Source organism: Ailuropoda melanoleuca, chromosome 2 (genome assembly GCF_002007445.2).
Source record: "Ailuropoda melanoleuca isolate Jingjing chromosome 2, ASM200744v2, whole genome shotgun sequence".
Lineage (NCBI taxonomy): Eukaryota > Metazoa > Chordata > Mammalia > Carnivora > Ursidae > Ailuropoda > Ailuropoda melanoleuca.
In genome coordinates, this window is record NC_048219.1 from 131,323,615 (window position 1) to 131,344,588 (window position 20,974).

The following is a 20,974-nucleotide window of genomic DNA, read 5'->3' on the forward strand; positions in this document are numbered from 1 at the left end:
CCCCAGTCTACATTGAAATTAAAAAGGACAGTTCTGTCTTCAATTTTTCATACCTGTCCCTCTATGTACAATTTTAGTCTTACCAAAATTATTTTAATAATGGGTAAATCTTTTAGAAAATTTCACTCAAAAGATCATTACTTTATTTTATATTTTTTAAACAGTGAAATCTTTTGAAGATCAAGCACATTGTGAATCTTTATGTTTCCCCCACATTTACTTAGCACTGGAGTAAGTGGTGCTTGCAAAGAATAAGTTTACACACACACACACACACACACACACACACACAATTTGTCTTTACACATGGTATTTTTGGTTCCCCTGAGTGGTTTCTTGGTTAAAGGTATATTTGATAACCATTTGGAAGATTTCCTAAGGCCACAAAAATCTATCTTTCTGTTTGTATGTTTGTGGGTCGTGTTTTGGAAGAGTGCAGTAGCATTGCACTGGGTGAATGATTCTTTCTCTCTAGATTCACTTATTCCATAGATGTCACATAGAAAAAATAAAGACTAATTTCCTATTTATAATTGCATTTTTAAAATTGAAGTATAGTCGACATACAATGTTATGGTAGTTTCAGATGTACAACATTTGAGAATTCTGTGCATTACACAATGGTCACCATGATAAGTGTAGTTACCATCTGTCGCCACACAAAGTTATTATGGTGCTATTTACTATATTCCGTATGCTGCATTGGTTTTTATTTATTTTTTTAATTTTAATTTTTTTCCTATGCTGCACTTGTTCTTAATTAGTTACCTATGCCATATTTTAGTACCATTTATTCCAAGGTGGTTGTTTTGATTTACAATCATTGGGTATATTCCTTAGGGACCAGTGTTATATCTTTGTGCATATGTATAGAAACAGGGAAGCTTATTTTTTCTAGGTTTTTGTTGTTGTTAGAAAATGTATAAACGAAACTGTATATGGTTTAATTATTCTTATTTGTCTTAATGTACACCCAGTTTTCCTTTATTTGGAATTAGCATATTGAGACTATTATTCTACATAAAGTTTATGTGATAATACCCAGTTCTGGCAAGGCAATGAGGAAATAAAATACTTTTGTTGGAGAATGTAAATCGATATAACCCTTATGGAGGGTAATTTGGCAATTTTTATCCAAAACTTAAAAACTGTTTATATTCTTTGATCCAGTAAGTTTACTTACTGTAATTTAGACTAAGAGAATAGAAGATATGTATGAGACTGTGTCCAGAAAGATGTTTATTATGCTATTATTTATGATATTGAAAAATGGGAAAAAACCCTGAAATGTCTAAGAATAGGGATTTGTTAAAGTATGGTACCTCTATTTGATAGAATACCATTTAGCCATTAAACATTGTTATAGAAAAAATATTTTCATTTTTTTCATATAACATTGAAGCTGGTGTAAGAGCTGATTTGCCAGAAACAGTCTGTTCCAGCATTAACCCAAAAGAAATAGTGTGAAAATGAGCAGTCACATGCATGTATAATAATAAATGGTATGCAAAGCGCATCAATAATTTTTTTGGGGGGAGGGAGAGAGAGAGGGAGAATGAGTTGGAGAGGGGCAAAGGGTGAGAGAGAGAGAGTCTTAAGCAGGCTCCACACTCAATATGGAGCATGCTGTGGGTCTCGATCTCACAACTCTGAGATCATGACCTGAGCCAAAACCAAGAGTCGGATGCTTAACCAACTGAGCCACCCAGGCACCTCTCAAGAATGATTTTTAAAGTATATATAATCTAATAGAAGTAGATTTGACTATTTCCATTAAATTAGAACAGAAATGTGAGTAAAATATCAGGAAGACTGAAATTGGAGGCATAATTTTAGTGGAAAGAGGGAGCACATGAGAAACAAGAGAAGTTGTTCAACTTTAAAATACTTCTCAGAAACTTTTTCCTACTTTTATTAGAAAAAACATGAGCTCTGGTGTATATATTTGTAAAATGAATATTAGGGGCTGTCTGTTAAAATTCACTATTTCATCTATTTTTTCAGTGCATATTTTACATAGTTGTGATTGTACCACATAAGTATATTTGGGATCTTGTTTTTCACTTAATGTTCTATGATCTACGTTTTCCTTTGTCATTAACATCTTTCATTCATAATATTCAGTAGTTACATGGCATTTCATTTTTGTTATATGATAATTTAATTATTTTCTTATATTCCTGTTTTTTCTCTTCTTATGGCACCAAACATCTTTGTGAATAAACCTTAATCTGCATTATTTACTTTGGACAGATTTGCTAGACTGGATATACTGGAAAAGATTAAATATTTTTAAGGGTCTTAATACACTTTGCCAAATTACTTTAAAAAGTTGAACTAATTTACACTTTTTTAAGCAGTCATATATAAAACAAAGTGAATTACTTAAGTTTTTCAGGGTATTCTTTGAAATAAGTTATCTAAATAAAAATAAAAATGATGCTTTATGATAAAAATAAGCTTTAATATAAAAAACTTGATTCTTATGGATATGTTTCTGAAGTATTTACTATGTTTCACAAACATATATCAAAAATATATGAAACAATATTAAAATGGAAGTTATTTTAATTAATGAAGATAAAGTACATTATTACAAAGATATAATTAAAAAGAGTGATTTTATTGTGGAAAATGTGAAACTAGGAGACAGAAATTCTGAATCCTGGCCTTGGTTCTGCTACTAACTGACCTTGGACAAGCCACTTTACTTCTCTAAATTTCAGTTACCTTATCTGGAAAATGAGGGCATTGGGTCACATGGTCCGTGAAAGGTGAAAAATAGAGGCTAAATAAGTGTTAATTATTGTAAAGCTTTTGCTGTTTTTAAGATGCTGATCCTTTATTATTTGGTATAGTCTGATATTCAACAAATCATTAAAGTACATAAAGTTACTTTTGATTTATGCTTTTCACTGTTTTGGTTCTTTTTTCATTCAGACCAGGGGGTTCCTTTGTTATGCTTTGGTTGGTCTTCATCCCTTTTATCAAATCTTCGTTACAGAGATTTGTTAGGGAAAATGTAGAAGCGTTGTGTCTTACTATTACAAGAATACCTTCATAACACTACTATGAGTAGCACATTGTATGTTTAATTTTTTTTTCACAGAACAATGGTTGTCTAAAAAATGGGTATCTATGAGTTTTAAGTGGTTAGTCCATGCTAAATTATTATTAGGTGGGTCAGGTAATGAATTATAAATACATCACTTTTCCAGTTAAGTAATTTTGTCAACTAGATGGTAGAGAAATTAAAAGCTTTGTATTCCAGATTTCATATTTTTATTGCAGAGATTAAGTGTGTTGGCAAGAAAACACTGAAGAAAATTAGATTATGTAATTAATAGATTAATTAATTAATAATGGCCATGAAAACAAAGTTTATATCCATGACAAAATATGTGAAAGAAAAGCTCAATGTTCTGTTTATTTCTCGTTTATTTAGTCATTTATAGTAATTTTGTTATGCACATTATGAGAAGACACAGAAGAAAGATAAAATGAGTCTTTTCACAATTTTCTGGCTATTTTATAAAAACCAGACATATACATATGAAAAGGATAAATAACAATACAACAGAGCATGTGGTGAAAGTATATTGATTGTCAAAATGAAATCTGTAATAATAGAGGAAATAATAGAGGAGGTTAAGCACCAATCTTACATTTCCTTCTCCCTCATTTTTCACATTAATCCCCAAACCCTATTCCTTTTAAATAAAAAGCATATCTAGAATCTATCCATTTCTTTCCATTTCTATTGTTACCACTTTTGTTCAGGCCGTAATTATCCCCGGCCCAAAATTAAATGACTTGTCTTTTTTTCCTCCAGTTTTGTTCTACACTCTTGTTTCTGTGCCACAGCCAGGGTAACTTAAGACGACAAACATGGTTATGTTTGATAGCTTCTCATTCCCCTAAGGATAAAGCTCAATGGCTTCTAAGCTTTAAATGCATTCTAAGCTTTAAAGGCTTCCCGTGCTTGGACTTTGGCTCATTCTTCTAGCCTTATCTTTCCATTCCATCCCACTTACCCTTCATGGTCCAACCACCTGTATTTACCATTCCTTGAATGTGACCTGATTCTCGGTTTCAACAGTACTTGCTTAAGGAGATACTTTCTGATCGGTAGACTGGGGTCAGATGCCCTGTTACTGTTCTTACATCACCTCCTAATTCTTCTGTTATAACAAAACATGTTTAAGACTTGTTTTATTGTCTGCTTTTGTGATGGCATATTTTGTGTTGTCATGAAGTCCCTAGCACTTATTCAGTGTCTGACACATAGAAGGTGTTTGATATTTTATACATTGAGGAGTGAATACAGAAAGGGAGATGATGCAGTTTAGGAGGATCTTATTGAGAAGATAGGTCTTCAAGATTGAGTTCCTGTTTTGATTACAACAAGAAAGGAAATGCTGCATAGATAAATCATGTTTCCTTACATAAAATTTTCATCCAGGTATGTGATTGTATGCATACAGCCAAAATACAAGATTCTTTGTCTGGACTTGTGCAGTTAGAGGTGGTAACTTCTCTAAAAGGATCATGTGGATGAGGCTCTTAAAGAAGCTTAATTTCTTTCTTTATTATTTTTTTAAAATTGTATATATTTAAGGTGTGATAACTGTTTTCCCCAGATATATTGAGATATAATTGACATGTAACATTGTGTCAGTTTGAGGTGTACAACATGTTGATTTCATACACTTATATATACCAAAATAATTATCACCGTAGTGCAACTCTCAAGTATGTAATACTATATTATTAACAATAATCACTATGATGTACATTAGATCCCCAGGACTTATTTTTCTTCTAACTGGAATTTTCTACTCTTTGACCAACATCTCCTCTTTCCTCCCAATTTCCCCACCTTCCCCCCCCACCCTCCAGCTTCTTGAAGAAGTCTAATCTTTAAGATTCATTTTGACTAGTCTCCACATATTATGCTCATCAGATGTCATGAGTGGGAGAAGGGAAATTATACTGAGTTATTAGTCTACATTTATCCAAAACATTTTCTGTAAGCACTTTAGCAATCATTAAATTTTATTTAGTTTATTTCACAGGTATATAAACAAATTTTTGTAGGTATATAAATAAAGTGCTCATTAACTCAGGCTATGCATAATGTGAAGGCTGTTTTAGGATAATAATACATTGTACTTGGTGTCCTAATTTTGAATTCAGTTAAATAGCTTATAATTTTAGCCTATTTTTTGTTTTATTTCTAAAACACAATCTTTTGTCACATGGTAAAGAAAATATTTCCATATTACACTGTATGTTAACTAACTGGAATTTAGTAGTTAGAGCTCCCCCCCCCCAAAAGAAAATATTTCAATGTATAAATTTAGAGGATATTGTTTCTTTGTTATCAGACTACTTTACCAATCTTAAATATCCTGATTCCACTATGTTTTGGTGGAAGAAAGCATTATAAGAACCTTGCTGAACACAAACAAGATGTAGTGAAAAATCACAATGAAAATGCCAGTAGCTAACATAGGTCTTATTCCTAGATTTAACCATGCAGTTTTGGAATATGACAATGGTACATTGTGCATGTGAAACTCTTTAGAAGAAGATATTAAAATATAAAAGTTATTTTGATTTGAAGCATGTTGGTCTAAAGAACATGAAATAAAAATGAAGTTCTTGAGGGGCCCCTGGGTGGCGTGGTCAGTTAAGTGTCTAACTCTTGATTTTGGCTCAGGTTGTGATCTCAGGGCCATGAGGTGGAGCCCTGCGTTGGGCTCCTCGCTTGGGGCAAAACCTGCCTTAAAGACTCTCTCTCTCCCTCTGCCCACCCCCCCCGTCTCTCAAGTAAATAAATAAATCTTTTAAAAAAATGGAGTTCTTGAAAATTAAACGTGAATGTGCATTTACCTATATATCAACCATTAAACACAGTTTTCAAAGATTGCCAGAATAAAAATTCTTCATTTTTAAAGACTTCTAATTTTGATGGGTAGGATGAATAATGATACATATGGTTTGGAGGAAAGTTTCCTTTAAAAGAGAATACAATTTGCTTATTAAATCATTATACTAAAGCTTAGTCATGTATGAAGAAAACTGCCTAATAATTAAGAATTGATATTTTATTTTATTTTATTTTATTTTATTTTAAAGATTTTATTTATTTATGCGATAGAGATGGAGACAGCCGGCGAGAGAAGGAACACAAGCAGAGGGAGTGGGAGAGGAAGAAGCAGGTTCTCAGCAGAGGAGCCTGATGTGGGGCTCGATCCCATAACACCGGGATCACGCCCTGAGCCGAAGGCAGACGCTTAACCGCTGTGCCACCCAGGCACCCCAAGAATTGATATTTTAACATGGCATTTGCAGCAGACACATCGGATACTTAATTAAGTAGACATTGCTTATTTTTGAAAGGATTGACAAAATCAAACTCTTTTTGGCAAGTGAAATTTTTATAGTAGCAGAAGTGGGAAACCTAAAGGATGTGGCTCATTCTCTGTTTGGATGATGCAGAATTGCTCCAAGCAGTAAGCTTACTGTTTTCAGACAGCATTAGCAGCTTCAGCAAATACAACTGTGTCATCGTCCCTTAATACGGGGTGTTTGTAACTGCAAAGGGGAGACGATAAACAATATATGTGATTTGATATCTTCTTGAAGGCTTAAACAGATACTGATGGACAGATCTGCTGTTTGATGTTTTCTTCACTAGCCCTGAAGATGCTGAAACATAGAGATGGCTGTGATTATCTTTTGTAAGACAGGAAATACAATCTTTAGGGGTTTCTGGAAATAGAAAGGTCATGCAGTCTGGAACCTGTGAGCCTTTTCAATCTCTAAGTCATCAGGTATGACCTCATGAATTATGATGATACTATTAGATTGTAGAGTTATTGCTTTTTCTAGCTCTTAGTCATGTAGAATATATTAATCAATGTAAATTGTTTATTATTATCAGATTTTTCTTAAGATATTTGAACAAGGGATATTTATAGTAATAGACACCAGCTGAACAATATGAATTTTAGAAATGCATATGTGTGTGTGTTTGAGTTCGTGTTTACTTGAGCTTTCTTTTTTTGGGAAGTGGGGAGTAAGGAAAGATTCTTTTTTGTGATTAAAAGCAAGGTTTGGGGCTCTACAGATTTTTCCAGATTAAGCCTGAATACAATCAGACTGCATCTCTTATTTTGAATGATAAAAATTGCATAATTTGTTCAAACTGATAAGGATACCTCGTAGCTAGCTGCTTATAGATAGCGACATATTAAAAAAATTTTTTTTATCTGGAATTTCTTAAGCACAGAAATAGATGTTGCTTCCATTGTAGTGTGCGACCACACAGCAATACAAGTTTGATGAGTACAATCATGTTTACCAGCATCTGAGCTATAAACTGATTTCCTGAAATTTGTATTTCAGTATCTGACCTGTTTTAAAAGGCATAAATTTAAATCATTTCTCAGATCTATTGAGATAATGATGCCCTTGGTCCTCTTAATGCAGATATCTGCTTAAGGCATTGTTTAGAGCTGAAAGCAGATGAGAAATCTGTTTTTTGTTTTTGCTTTTGTTTTTTACAAAGAATGTTTGTGACATTTAAGCTTGTTTAAGATTTTTTGATCCAGAGATATACCGCATTAGCTTACTTTCATTTTCAAAATGAAAAGACTTGACTACATTAAACATGTTAATTACAAAGAGTAGAGAATCATCACAGCAAAGAATTCGGATTTATATGTCCATTTTACTCTGAAGCTCTGCTATTTATTTTAAACTATTTTTATCAAGTTATAATGCATTTAACTTTATTTTGTTATAGTATTCCCTCAGAATGGCATAGTAGGGCAAGAAAATGTACCTGTGCTTGACATTCCAATTTTGAAGAAAAGATATTTTATTTTTTTAATATTACGCATATTTCTTCCTTAATTTTAGAGGACTTGTCAGATATTTGACCAGGTATTCCATATTAAATGAGCAAAAAAAGAATGTTGCAACATTTCTCATCAGAAAGATAGCTTTGTCTTCATGATTCCATAGTATGGTTAGGACTTAATGCCTCATTAGGGTGATGCTATAGTAATAAAAATGAATATGTTTATCAGAAAACAGAATTGGGAGTCTAAAACAGTGATTTAATTCAGTTGAGGGGTTCTTTTCTCCTTTTTAATTAAAAACACATTAAAAATTATACCTACTGATATTGGCTATAATTTATATGTTATTCAGGCTACTTAGCCAGCTTATATTCTTATTAGTAGGGAAGATTGCCATATTCTTAAGCTTAATTAGTTTTGGAATGATTTGAATATACCTTTTAGTTGCTACAAAACCCGTTTTAATCTGTTAGAATTTATTTCCAGTATTTGCATGTATTAGTCGCTATGAGTACATTCTGTTTCTTGGCATTGCTTTGGGATTCCTCTAGGTATTGGTTTTACAGCCTTCTGGTATTTTTCACTGTATTTATGGCCTTCCAAAGGAACCAAACCATAAAGATTTTTGGTTCCTTTCCTTTAGTGGCACTTAAAGGATATCTCAATAATTTTGTAAGGTGAAAAAATTATTGCCTTAGAGTTGTCATTTCTTTTACAAATTGGAGAAAAATTTCTCTCTGTTGCTATGTCAAAATGCATTACCTTAAAAAGTAAAGATTGGTCAGAATGTCACAGACAGTTAAATTTAATGTTAACCTTTTTCCCTATGCGGCAAGATGATCTTGACCTTTTGAATGGAATTGATTGTAAATCTGCCCAGTAATGATTGGTCATCTGCTTTATACAACGGCTGCCTCTGTCTTTACCATTTTACACAAGTATTTCATTTTACATTATGAAGATTTCTAAAGCTAAGCTGTCTGTAAGTAACTATTTGAGTACTGTTCAGTTTGATCAGTGTTATGTGGAAGCTGATCATTTGCACAATATTGTGTTTGGTGTTGTGAGAAATACAGAAAAGAAAAAGTTGTTTCTTGCTTTCACGGAGATTATAAGAAAATGTACACAATGAGCCATGTTTATGTTTTGAATTGACTTTTCAAAGGTGGTATGTACAATCAGTTTTAACATCATATAAACTGTTGAATCCTTGGATAAGTTACATATAACTCTTTTTCTTTTCATGTAAATTTCTTGGTATTAAAGGAATAAGATTGGGTCAAAGTGTATAATTAAGCATTTCATAATTTTGACAACTGCATTAAATTCTTTTATAATGCATAATTTGTTGAACCAGGGCATTATAAACAGTCAATCAATAAAATGATTTTGTATGTTTTATAGGCCATAGTTGGCAATTGATATTGAGAGTAAGGTGGATCTAGCCCATTGGTAGAAACAGAAGCAGGGACCTCAAGAATTAGCTCAAAATAGGGATGTGACCAGTCCAATCTAATTATGTATTATGGAAGGGGGCTTTGACTTCATAGAGATTAAGCTTTGGAAAAAATGAGTAGCAAGTTTGGGAGTGTTTGATGCTAACGAGGTCACTGGGGAGTTTTTTCAATAAAATGGGGGGATTGGGTTTCACTTCATGCTTTGAGAATGGGGACTGAGAGGAACTTCTATGGATGTAGGCCTTAGCCAGCTGGCTGTTGGATATCCAGGCACCACTTCTTGTCTCTTTCATACCAGTATGCTGGCGGAAAGTAACAGGGAGATGGGTAGAACAGATGGAAAACCCTTGTTTCCCCCAGAATCCTAAACTGGGGCATGCTGCCCAATAGTGCCTCCAAAGTATCTTTTTTCCTATATTAGAGCAACAGAAAATTGATAGGCACATTCTTCTGGTTTGTAATAGCTAGGGAGCTGCAGTAAGAGGTGGTAAGTGTGGTGGTTAAGTATCTGAGCTGCCACATTCACCGGGTTCAGATCTTAGCTATACCATTTACCAGCTATATGATCTTGGGCAAATTACTTAACCTTTCTGGGTATCAGTTTTCTCATTTGTACTATAGAGAAAATAATGGTACCTACCTCAAAGAGTTATTGTGAAGACCAAGTGAGATAATGTATACAAAACATTTGTAAGACTACCTGGTATGTAACAAGCACATTATTACCAAAATTATTTGTTGACAAGACATTAGTATATAAATTCTATGAGCTAGGATAGGCTTTTGGCAGGTGTTGGTAATGGTAGTCATGCAGTTTAGTTTTGTTATCTGTCCTACATTCTCCTTATCAAATAAGGAATTCAGTTAAAAACATACAGTATACTGAAATAAAGATGGCTATAAAAATGCAAGCAAAGAAAAACATCTTACATCTCATTAAATTTTAACATTTACTGACAATAGGAATTGTGATTTGATGAAAAGTGTTGTGTTTAAAGTTTTTTTGCATCTACATGCTAGGCTGAATTAAACTTTTATTAGTAGTCTAGTATAGATAGTCGAGTATAGAATCTTTGCTTTTTTATGTTATATCAACTACTTCATTCATGACAAAAAAGATTACTGGACCTTGTGAAGTCTTCTTTAGTTGAAGTTGAAGATTAAAATTTAGGTGTAAAAAATCCAGGTTTAAGGAAACTAATAGAGAAATTATATAGCTTAGATTTAATGATCTGAGTTACTTTTTAATCATTAAAAATGTCCAGGGCAGGGGCACCTGGGTGGCTCAGTCGTTAAGCGTCTGCCTTCAGCTCCGGGCCTGATCCCAGGTCCTGGGATCGAGCCCCACATCAGGTTCCCTGCTGGGAGCCTGCTTCTTCCTCTCCCACTCCCCCTGCTTGTGTTCCCTCTCTCACTGGCTGTCTCTCTCTCTGTCAAATAAATAAATAAAATCTTTAAAAAATAAAAATAAAAAAAATAAAGATGTCCAGGGCAAAAACCTTCACTGAAAGTTAAACACAAATTGTTTTGTTTTAATTTTAGTTTTTAATTTTATTTGTTAATGAATATTTGTATTCTAGATGAAAGACTAAAATGACATGTGTTATAAATACTGTATATGAATAGAACAATTCATGTTCCTATTTGGTAGAATATGCTATTTTGAATTACTGGTTTTCATTAATGTAAAAACATCTATAGTTGACCCCTGAGCAATGGGGGCAGGGGAGTTAAGGATGCTGATCCCTCGCATAGTTGAAAATCTGTGCATAACTTTGACTTACCTAAAACAACTGCTAAGAGCCTGCTGTTGACTGGAAGCCTTACGGATAACATAAACAGTCAATTAACACCTCTGTTGTCTGTTATATGTATTGCATACTGTATTCTTACAATAAAGTGAGCTAGAGGAAAAAAAATGTTGTTAAGAAAACCGTGAGAAAGAGAAAATACATTTATAGTATTGTACTGTATTTATATTTAAAAAAAATCCACATGTAAGTGGGCCTGTCCATTTCAAACCCATGTTGTTCTGTCAAGCTCCAGAGTCCAAGTGAGTAATTTGATATTTGGATAAATGTAAATGCTTAAGTGTTAAATTTTATGATATCTTTATATTTTATGATAGCTCTTCTCTTGAGCAATTTTCTCAATATGCAAGTATTTCCCCCAAATTGGCACAAGGTCCATCAAATCTCAGCACAATGCAATTTCTTCAAATAAACAAACATACAAAATCTTATGATGTTCTAGTAAGCACAGTACTGGGCGAAGATATAAAGACCAAGAGGTCCCTGCTTCAGGAAGTCACATTTAGTGAGTCATAAACACTAAATACAAGTAATTGCAACAGAATGTGGAAAGTCGTGAGTGCCTTGGAGATTCAAAAGAAAGAAGAAAGAGCACAAATCATTCTGCTGTGAATTCAGTGGGCAGAATATTTCAAGCTGAGTAGGGAGAAGAAAGGAGAGCCTTGATGAGGAGTTAGGGAAGTATGGAAAAGGTAGCATTTGAAGTAGACCTTGAAGAGTGGCCAAGATGGGGAAAGGTCATTTTGGGCAGAAGAAACAACACGAACACAGGTAGAGAGGCAGAAAGCAAATAATATGTTCGAAAAGTATGGAGTAGTTCGTTTTGGCTATAGCCTGGTGGGGTAATTCAGGCTAACACAGGAAGGTTTGTTGGGACTAGATAGTATGGTCTTGAATGTTAGATTATGATTTCTAAACTGAGAACATTTCTGGTCTGATCTACTTATTCTTGGAAGAAAATAAAAAAACAAAAGAGCAGCACCTATATTTTGCAGTCATTCTTAGAGCTCTAACCCTCTTGAGACTTTGAAAATGAAAATTAAATTCCTGAGTAGATTTAGTAGTTAGTAGACAAGGTAGGGGGTAGAAGCAAAATGAAGGATTTTAATAAAATTCTCTATCAGAATTGCACATGAGAGCATTTCTGTCTGTCCACAACCACTCAAAGTCCTAGATTTCAGATCCTAAGAGACCTCCTGCTTGTCCCTGATGTAAACTCTATTTTATTGGTAGGTAATCTGATTTAGCTTTGGCTTTATTTTTGACATTTCCTAAACCAAGGACAATCTAGTGGGATCATTTTAATACAATGAATATACGTGTCACTATGGTGAATATTTGGATAATAAGGACTTTGTCTTTGGGAAAATTGAAAATAGAAATGCTGCTTATAATCATGGAAGTCATAGGGATATTTTAGCTTTACTCTTTGTTTATTTAGAGATGATAAAGTAAACCATCATTGCTAAATACTTTTAATAATCGCTTTTAAATCTTTTCCATGCACCAGAAGCATTTCAGTATTGCCTATGGTTAATAAAAAAGCTGGGTAACATCCAAGAGCAGATTTCCTTTAGATGTGACAGCTGGGGTGTGACTTTGTTATCAGACCCAGGAAGATGGTATTTGTGCATGGGAATTGTGAAATAATTGGAATTGAATACTCTTAACTTAGCACATTATCCATATAAAGTATGTCAGAAACGAAACTCATGGAATACCACAAGTGCGAGTAAAAATGAAACCGGACACAATAGCTCTTCTGGCTCTATTTTTAGCAGACCCATATAATTGAGAATATTCTGTTTCTTCCTGTAGAAGTCTGAATTACTTGAAAACCCCATTTTCTAGTTCTTGTGAGGTTGTTCTTATTAATTCTTGTGCTTCACATTGCCTGGAAAAGAGTCATATTTATAGTAGAGACCCAACAAAATTTCAGTACTTGTTTTAGAATCATAGATCTATTTCTGAGAGAAACCTTGGAGATCATTGGGCTTTGGGTTACTTTAAAACTTTTAAACATTTGAACATTTTTTTCTAAAAAAAAAGAGTAGGTAAAAGACATTTAGCGATGTGATCCTTTCCCCACCTCACGTCTTCCAAAAATGATAATATTGATATTGATATTGATAATGATATTCCTTTATCAAACTCCTCTTTCTAAAAGGTGAAAGAGCCTGGTTTCAGTGAAGTACATTGCAAAATGTGCTGCATATTAATGTGTACATCTATTCCTATCCATTTCTTTCTTTTTTATTTTTTTAAGATTTATTTACTTATTTTAGAGAGAGGGAGAACTTGAGCATGAGGGGCAGAGGGAGAGGGTGAGGAGAGAGAGAATCTCAAGCAAACTCCATACCGAACATGGAGCCTGACGTGGGGCTCCGTCTCACCACTCTGAGATCATGACCTGAGCCAAAACCAAGAGTTGGTCCAAGCTCATCCACTGCACCACCTAGGCACCCTTCCATTTCTTTTTTTAAAAAAATGTTTATTCAATCTCATAAGAATTTGAGTCTTTTGCAAAGTATAGAGGGAGATAGTATAGCATAGTAGTTAACAGCTAGTTATCGAGCTAGACTCTTTTGTTTGGATCCCATATCTTCCACTTCACTGGCAATGTTTATTTTAGGAAAATTACCTGATCTCTATTTTCCTCAGTATTGTCATCTGTAAAATGGGGATGCTAAATTGCTAATCTCTAGAGTTCTAACGAGAATCAATTGAATTAATCAATTAATACAAGTAAGGTACTTGAAACTGTTTAGCATAACAAATATTAGTTATTAGAATTACTTCCCACTGGAAGGAACTTACATTATATATGTACACACATATTTAGCACATATGTGTGTACATATATACACATATATTTAGTACTAATGTGTGTATACATACATGTACATTATACTTTATATATACAGTATACTAAGTAAGACACTAAGTAGCTTGCCTAGGATTAAAATTGCCAGCAAAGGATGGGATGATATGGGATTCAAACCAGAAAGCCTAGCTCTAGATCTTGCTCTAAACCACTGTGTTATACTGCCTAGGGTTATATACTCTTGAATTAGATAGCCATGAGTAAGTTAGTATATTCTAAATGCCAAATTGAGGTAAGAGATGTCAAGGCAAACTGAAACTGCTGTGGAAGACTTCATGGAGGACGTTTAACTTACTTTCATTATAGTCTCTTTGGGTTTCTTTTCCACTACAAAAAATACATGTAAAGTCATTAGCACAGTTCTTACCACAGTGCTCAATATATTATAGTTATTACTGTCATAATCTTTCTGATAATTTCTTCTCAATCTTCCCTAATTGGTGCCATATACTGTTTGAAAATCATGTACTCATTTATACTCATGACTTCAGTTACTGACTAGTGATTCTTAATTGTGACTACGCATCAGAATTGAATATTTAGTTTTTTAAAAACATTGAGGCCACAAGCTTATCTCAGAAGTTCTAAAGTCTATGGAGATAGAATCCAGGCTTCTACATTTACAAAAAGCTTTCCAAGTGAATCTCACAAATAGCCAAAATTGAGAACTTCTGCTTTACATGGTGATTTCAGAATAGAATTGAATAGAATTCCAAATCTATAGTTCAAATCTACATCTTAACCTCTGTCTAGTGTTTCAGACATGCATCTTGTTAAACATCTCTGCTCATTTATCTTATAAATATCTCAAACTTGGTGTGTCCAAACTAACTTCTTATTTTCTCTTCAAAACCTCTTTGTTGGGGCGCCTGGGTGGCACAGCGTGATCCCGGCGTTCTGGGATCGAGCCTCACATCAGGCTCTTCCGCCATGAGCCTGCTTCTTCCTCTCCCACTCCCCCTGCTTGTGTTCCCTCTCTCGCTGGCTGTCTCTATCTCTGTCGAATAAATAAATAAAATCTTTAAAAAAAAAACAAAAAAAAAACCTCTTTGTTTTCCATAGCATGATGAGCATGATGACCTAATCATTTTTTTCAGCTTTTTCTTATCCTAATCTTAGATCCAATTACTAACCAAGTTATGTAGATTCTTTCTCTTAGGGAATCTAAAGTTTATCCCTTCTTTCCATTCCCCATTGTCTTGACCTTAATGTGAATTCATATTCATTTTTCACCTGAACTATTATAATCATTCTTAGCTGATATTTCTTTTTCTTCCCATTGCCCATCCCCAAAGCAACCTACACATCATCATTCAGCTGCCTTAGGGAATGATGAAGTATGAATTACTTCATACTTTTCAAACGTTATTTGCTTTTGTTGCCTCCCTATCTGTGTTCGTGTTGTTTCTTCTGCCCAAAATGACCTTTCCCCATCTTGGCCACTCTTCAAGGTCTACCTCAAATGCTACCTTTTCTATACTTCCCTAACTCCTCATCTAGGCTCTCCTTTCTTCTCCCTACTCAGCTTGAAATATTCTGCCCACTGAATTCACAGCAGAATGATTTGTGCTCTTTTTTCTCTCTTTTGAATCTCCAAGGCACTCACTACCTTCCACATTCTGTTGCAATTACTTGTATTTAGTGTTTATGACTCACTAAATGTGACTTCCTGAAGCAGGGACCCATTGGTCTTTATATGTTCGCCCAGTACTGTGCTTACTAGAACATCATAAGATTTTGTATGTTTGTTTATTTGAAGAAATTGCATTGTGCTGAGATTTGATGGACCTTGTGCCAATTTGGGGGAAATTCTTGAACATCGAGAAAATTGCTCAAGAGAAGAGCTATCATAACATATAAAGATATCATAAAATTTAACACTTAAGCACTTATATTTCATCATCTCAGCTCCAGAACGTGAACCAGGAACAGGCATTTGTCTACTTAAATTAATTGTAAGGCTCCCCATTACTTTCAAGATAATTTTCAGAGTTCAGATAACTAAGAACATACAGTATTTGTCTCTCTCTGTCTGACTTATTTCACTTAGCATAATACCCTCAGTCCATCCATGTTGGCACAAATGGCAAGATTTCCTTCTTTCTCATGGCCGAATAATATTCCGTATTTTTATTTTGTCCATTTATCTACCATTGGGCAAATTAGGTTATTTCCTTATCTTGGATATTGTGAATATTGTGACAATGAACATAGGAGTGCAGATAGTTCTTGAGATAGTGATTTTATTTCTTTTGGATATATACCCAGAGGTGGAATTTCTGTATCATATGATAGTTCTATTTGTAATTTTTTAAGGAACGAGGGAGTGACATTTAAACTTAGCCATCTTTAGTTAAACTTAGTCTAAATTCTATTAGTTAGGTAGAGGCAGACTTTCTCAAACCTTTTAAAATGCTGTCCTTTTTGTGTATAATTTCTTTGGCCCCTCATTTCTCTTTGTTTTTGCCTGACTCACTCTTTATTATGCCTCAAGATTTATTTAGTTTAAGCATGGCCTCCCGCTGAGACATTCCCTATTCTTTCAGAGTGAGTTAGGTGTTTTTCCCTAATGTTCCTCTGAATTCCAGTATTTACCCTAAGTGAAGCACAATACATTCTGTATTTTTCTTATCTTGTCTATGAACTGTTTAAGGGCAAAGACAGTGTCTTATTTCTTTAAAGCTAATGCAAATACAGTGCCTGGCACATGGTAACTACTTAATAAATTTTTGTTGAAAAACAAAATGGGGAATTAGTATGAAAAGTTCATGGAAAAATATGGCCTAGGTCACTTTGGACACCATTAGGAATTTATATTACCTGAAGTATATAAGTAGGGTTGAACGAGACTAAAGAAAGTGTTTTAAAGTTAAATTAAGGAATTTTAGGTTTTGTGATTAACTAATGTAATGCCTTTGCAGTGTAGCATATTGACCTACCCTCAAACCAGTCTCTACCCCTTAATGGCTAAGGGTTCTGGGAAAGTTTCTGAGCCTCTTTAAGTTCCAGAATACACATCTGGTTTTGAGGATTTGTAATGAGTAAATGTCTGTAAAGTTCTAGCACTAGCACATTGCAAGCCTTACAATGAATGTTCGTTCTTCTTCTTCTTTTTTTTTTTGTTAGTTCTTATTAATACTGAACTTCCATGGAACACTGAGAAAAGTCAGACAGCTAAGGGACTAACAGTTTCAGAGTGCAGAGTTCCAATTATCCAGTGATTGTCATCAGAAAAACAAAATTTTAGTTCTAGTTCTAGCTCTACTATTGCCTTACTATAAAGCTTGAATGTATCTGAATTTCCTCATACAAAAAATGACAATAAAAGTAATGTATTAATGCTTTCTTCACCAGGATGTTATAATCATTTGGGATGGCTAAAGAAAAAACCTTCAAATTAAAAAGAGTGGGGATTTATATCTTTTGAAGTCACTGATATCACATGCTTTTGTATAAGTTGTGCCATTTGCCTGGAATGCTCTTCTTTTTATTCACCTTGATGATCTTATTTGTCCTTTAAGATTCAGTTTAAGCATCAGTTAGTGGTGTTAGTGCTTTCTCTCCAATATAATTAATATATACAATTAATATAATATTAACAGTTACAAAAATTATAAAAATTGAAATTGTTCTGTAAACCACCTCTGAAAATTAGGAGCCAAGCACAATAAAATTAAGCTAGGATAGACACTAAACAGTAAATATCTGGCTACAAGACATTGTTTCACGTACAAATTATGGCTTTTTGCCTTCAAGATGTGTCTTCTTCAAAGAATAATGGCAATCAGTACTTTTCAGTTACTTGATGTTAGGGTAGTCATAACTAATTATATCTGGCTGCTTGCCAATCATGATTGACTAAGTCATGGAGATGTAATGTTTCTGTAGAATTTGAAGTCTTATGTCTTTCTTTGTTCTTCCTATTCCCCTTCCCTCCTTAAAAATTCTCTAGAAATTTAGAAATATATGAGGTGTACATATACAACTCATTTTAAAGTATTCTTTTCCAAGTAACTATTATTTTCCCCAAGTTACTATGATTTAAGAAAATACACAAATTCTTATATAAACTTTCATGTATATTAAGTTCATATTTTATCTATTAAAAGTACTTTTATTCATTGGAGATGACCAGCTTATAGTTAACTGAATTTTCTTTTAAATGTTTTTGCATTTTTACTTATTTTTTAAAGATTTAATTTATTTTTAGAGAGAGAGAGAAAGAGAGTGTGCACAAGCTAGGGGAGAAGCAGAGGGAAAGGGAGAAGCAGACTCCCTGCCGATGGATCCCAGGACCCTGAGATCTTGAGCTGAGCCCAAGTCAGATGCTTAACTGGCTGAGTCACCCAGGTACCCCTTAATGTTTTCACATTTTAAATTACAAATGCAACTACTACAGGTCAATGTTAATGGATTTTGCCTCTCAAGAGCAGGCAATTTAGCAGGCAATTGTGTTCCTTTCTCTGATCCTTTTGTTGTCATCATGGACTTATGAAAACTGCTTATTTGCCTAAAATGAGAAAAGCTTATCTTAAATGTTATTATAATTCATTTCTTGGATTGGTGTGTGTTCTCCAAACTTAGACTGATTTCTTTTACAAACTTCAGAAGATGGAGGAATCTGAAGTAGAGAAGAAATGGAATCTATGTTGTGTGATTAACTGAGATTTTTTAAATGTTTTTTATTATATTATGTTAGTCACCATACAGTACATCCTTTGTTTCTGACGTAAAGTTCGATGATTCATTAGTTGCGTATAACATCCAGTGCACCATGCAATACGTGCCCTCCTTACTACCCATCACCAGTCTATCTCATTCCCCTACTCCTCTCCCCTCTGAAGCCCTCAGTTTGTTTCTCATAGTCCATAGTTTCTCATGTTTCATTCCTCCTTCTGATTACCCCCCTTTCTTTATCCCTTTCTTCCCCTACCAGTCTTTCTAGTTCTTATGTTCCATAGATGAGAGAAATCATATGATAATTGTCTTTCTCTGCTTGACTTATTTCACTTAGTTATCTCCTCCAGTGCCGTCCATGTTGCAGCAAATGTTGAGAATTCGTTCTTTCTGATAGCTGAGTAATATTCCATTGTATATATGGACCACAGCTTCTTAATCCAGTCATCTGTTGAAGGGCATCTCGGCTCCTTCCATGATTTGGCTATTGTGGACAATGCAGCTATGAACATTGGGGTGCATATGGCCCTTCTCTTTACTACGTCTGTATCTTTGGGGTAAACACCCAGTAGTGCAATGGCTGGGTCATAGGGTAGTTCAATTTTTAACTTTTTAAGGGACCTCCACACTGTTTTCCAGAGTGGCTGTACCAACTTGCATTCCCACCAACAATGTAGGAGGGATCCCCTTTCTCCACATCCTCTCCAACAATTGTTGTTTCTTGCCTTGTCTATCTTTGCCATTCTAACTGGCGTAAGGTGGTATCTCAGTGTGGTTTTGATTTGAATTTCCCTGATGGCTAATGATTTTGAACATTTTTTCATGTGTCTGTTAGCCATTTGTATGTCTTCATTGGAAAAGTGTCTGTTCATATCTTCTGCCCATTTTATGATTTGTTTATTTGTTTCTCGTGTATTGAGTTTGAGAAGTTCTTTGTAGATCTTGGATACCAGTCCTTTATCTGTGGTGTCCTTTGCAAATATATTCTCCCATTCCGTGGGCTGTCTCTTAGTTTTTTTGACTGTTTCCTTGGCTGTGCAGAAGCTCTTTATCCTGATAAAGTCCCATAAGTTCATTTTATCTTTTATTTCTCTTGCCTTTGGCGATGTGTCGTGAAAAAGGTTGCTCTGGCCGATGTCATAGAAGTTGTTGCCTATGTTCTCCTCTAGAATTTTGATGGATTCCTGTCTCACATTGAGGTCTTTCATCCATTTGGAGTTTATTTTTGTGTATGGTGTGAGAGAGTGGTCAAGTTTCATTCTTTTGCATGTAGCTGTCCAATTTTCCCAGCACCATTTATTGAAGAGACTGTCTTTTTTCCACCGGATGTTTTTTCCTGCTTTATCAAAGATTAGTTGCCCAAAGAGCCGAGGGTCCATTTCTGGGTTCTCTATTCTGTTCCATTGGTCGATGTGTCTGTTTTTGTGCCAGTACCATGCTGTCTTTGTGATCACAGCTTTGTAGTACAGCTCGAAATCCGGCATTGTGATGCCCCCAGCTTTGTTTTTCCTTTTCAACAGTTCCTTGGAGATTCGGGGCCTTTTCTGGTTCCATACAAATTTAAGGACTATTTGTTCCAGTTCTTTGAAAAATGTCCTCGGTATTTTGATCGGGATAGCATTGAAAGTGTAGATTGCTCTGGGTAGTATGGACATTTTAACTATGTTAATTCTTCCAATCCATGAGCATGGAATATTTTTCCATCTTTTTATGTCTTCCTCAATATCTTTCAAAAGTGATCTATAGTTTCTAGGATATAGGTCCTTTACGTCTCTGGTTAAGTTAATTCCAAGGTAACGCATGGTTTTTGGTGTTATTGTAAATGGGATGGATTCCCTAATTTCTCTTTCTTCAGTCTCGTTATTCGTGTATAGAAATGCAACTGATTTCTGGGCATTGATTTTGTATCCTGCCACCTTACTGAATTGTTCTATAACTTCTAATAGTTTGGGAGTGGATTCCTTTGGGTTTTCCATATAGAGTATCATGTCATCTGCAAAGAGAGACAGTTTGACTTCTTCTTTGCCGATTTGGATACCTTTGATCCCTTTTTGTCTTCTGATTGCTGTTGCAAGGACTTCTAGTACTATGTTGAATAATAGTGGCGAGAGTGGGCATCCTTGTCGTGTTCCTGATCTTAAGGGAAAGGCTTCCAGCTTTTCCCCATTGAGAATAATGCTTGCAGTAGGCTTTTCATAGATGGCTTTTATGAGATTGAGAAATGTACCCTCTATTCCTACACTCTGAAGGGTTTTAATCAGGAAAGGATGCTGT

The 20,974-nt window shown here is 34.5% G+C and overlaps 1 protein-coding gene across 16 annotated transcripts in view; it reads left to right on the forward strand.

Moving 5' to 3' along the window:
• Positions 1–20,974, forward strand: part of SLC4A10 (solute carrier family 4 member 10) — a 304,114-nt gene that overhangs the window by 76,014 nt on the left and 207,126 nt on the right. For 2 of the 16 annotated variants that reach the window (XM_034654641.1, XM_034654640.1), the window contains exon 1: positions 6,755–6,839. The exons of 12 other annotated variants lie outside the window; for them this stretch is intronic. In XM_034654641.1, the coding sequence (XP_034510532.1) occupies positions 6,795–6,839 (45 nt within the window). In that variant the 5' untranslated portion in view covers positions 6,755–6,794. Of the gene's footprint in view, positions 1–6,736; positions 6,840–20,974 lie in introns of those variants that run through there. 2 more of the 16 variants (XM_034654627.1, XM_034654642.1) reach the window with 2 other exon arrangements.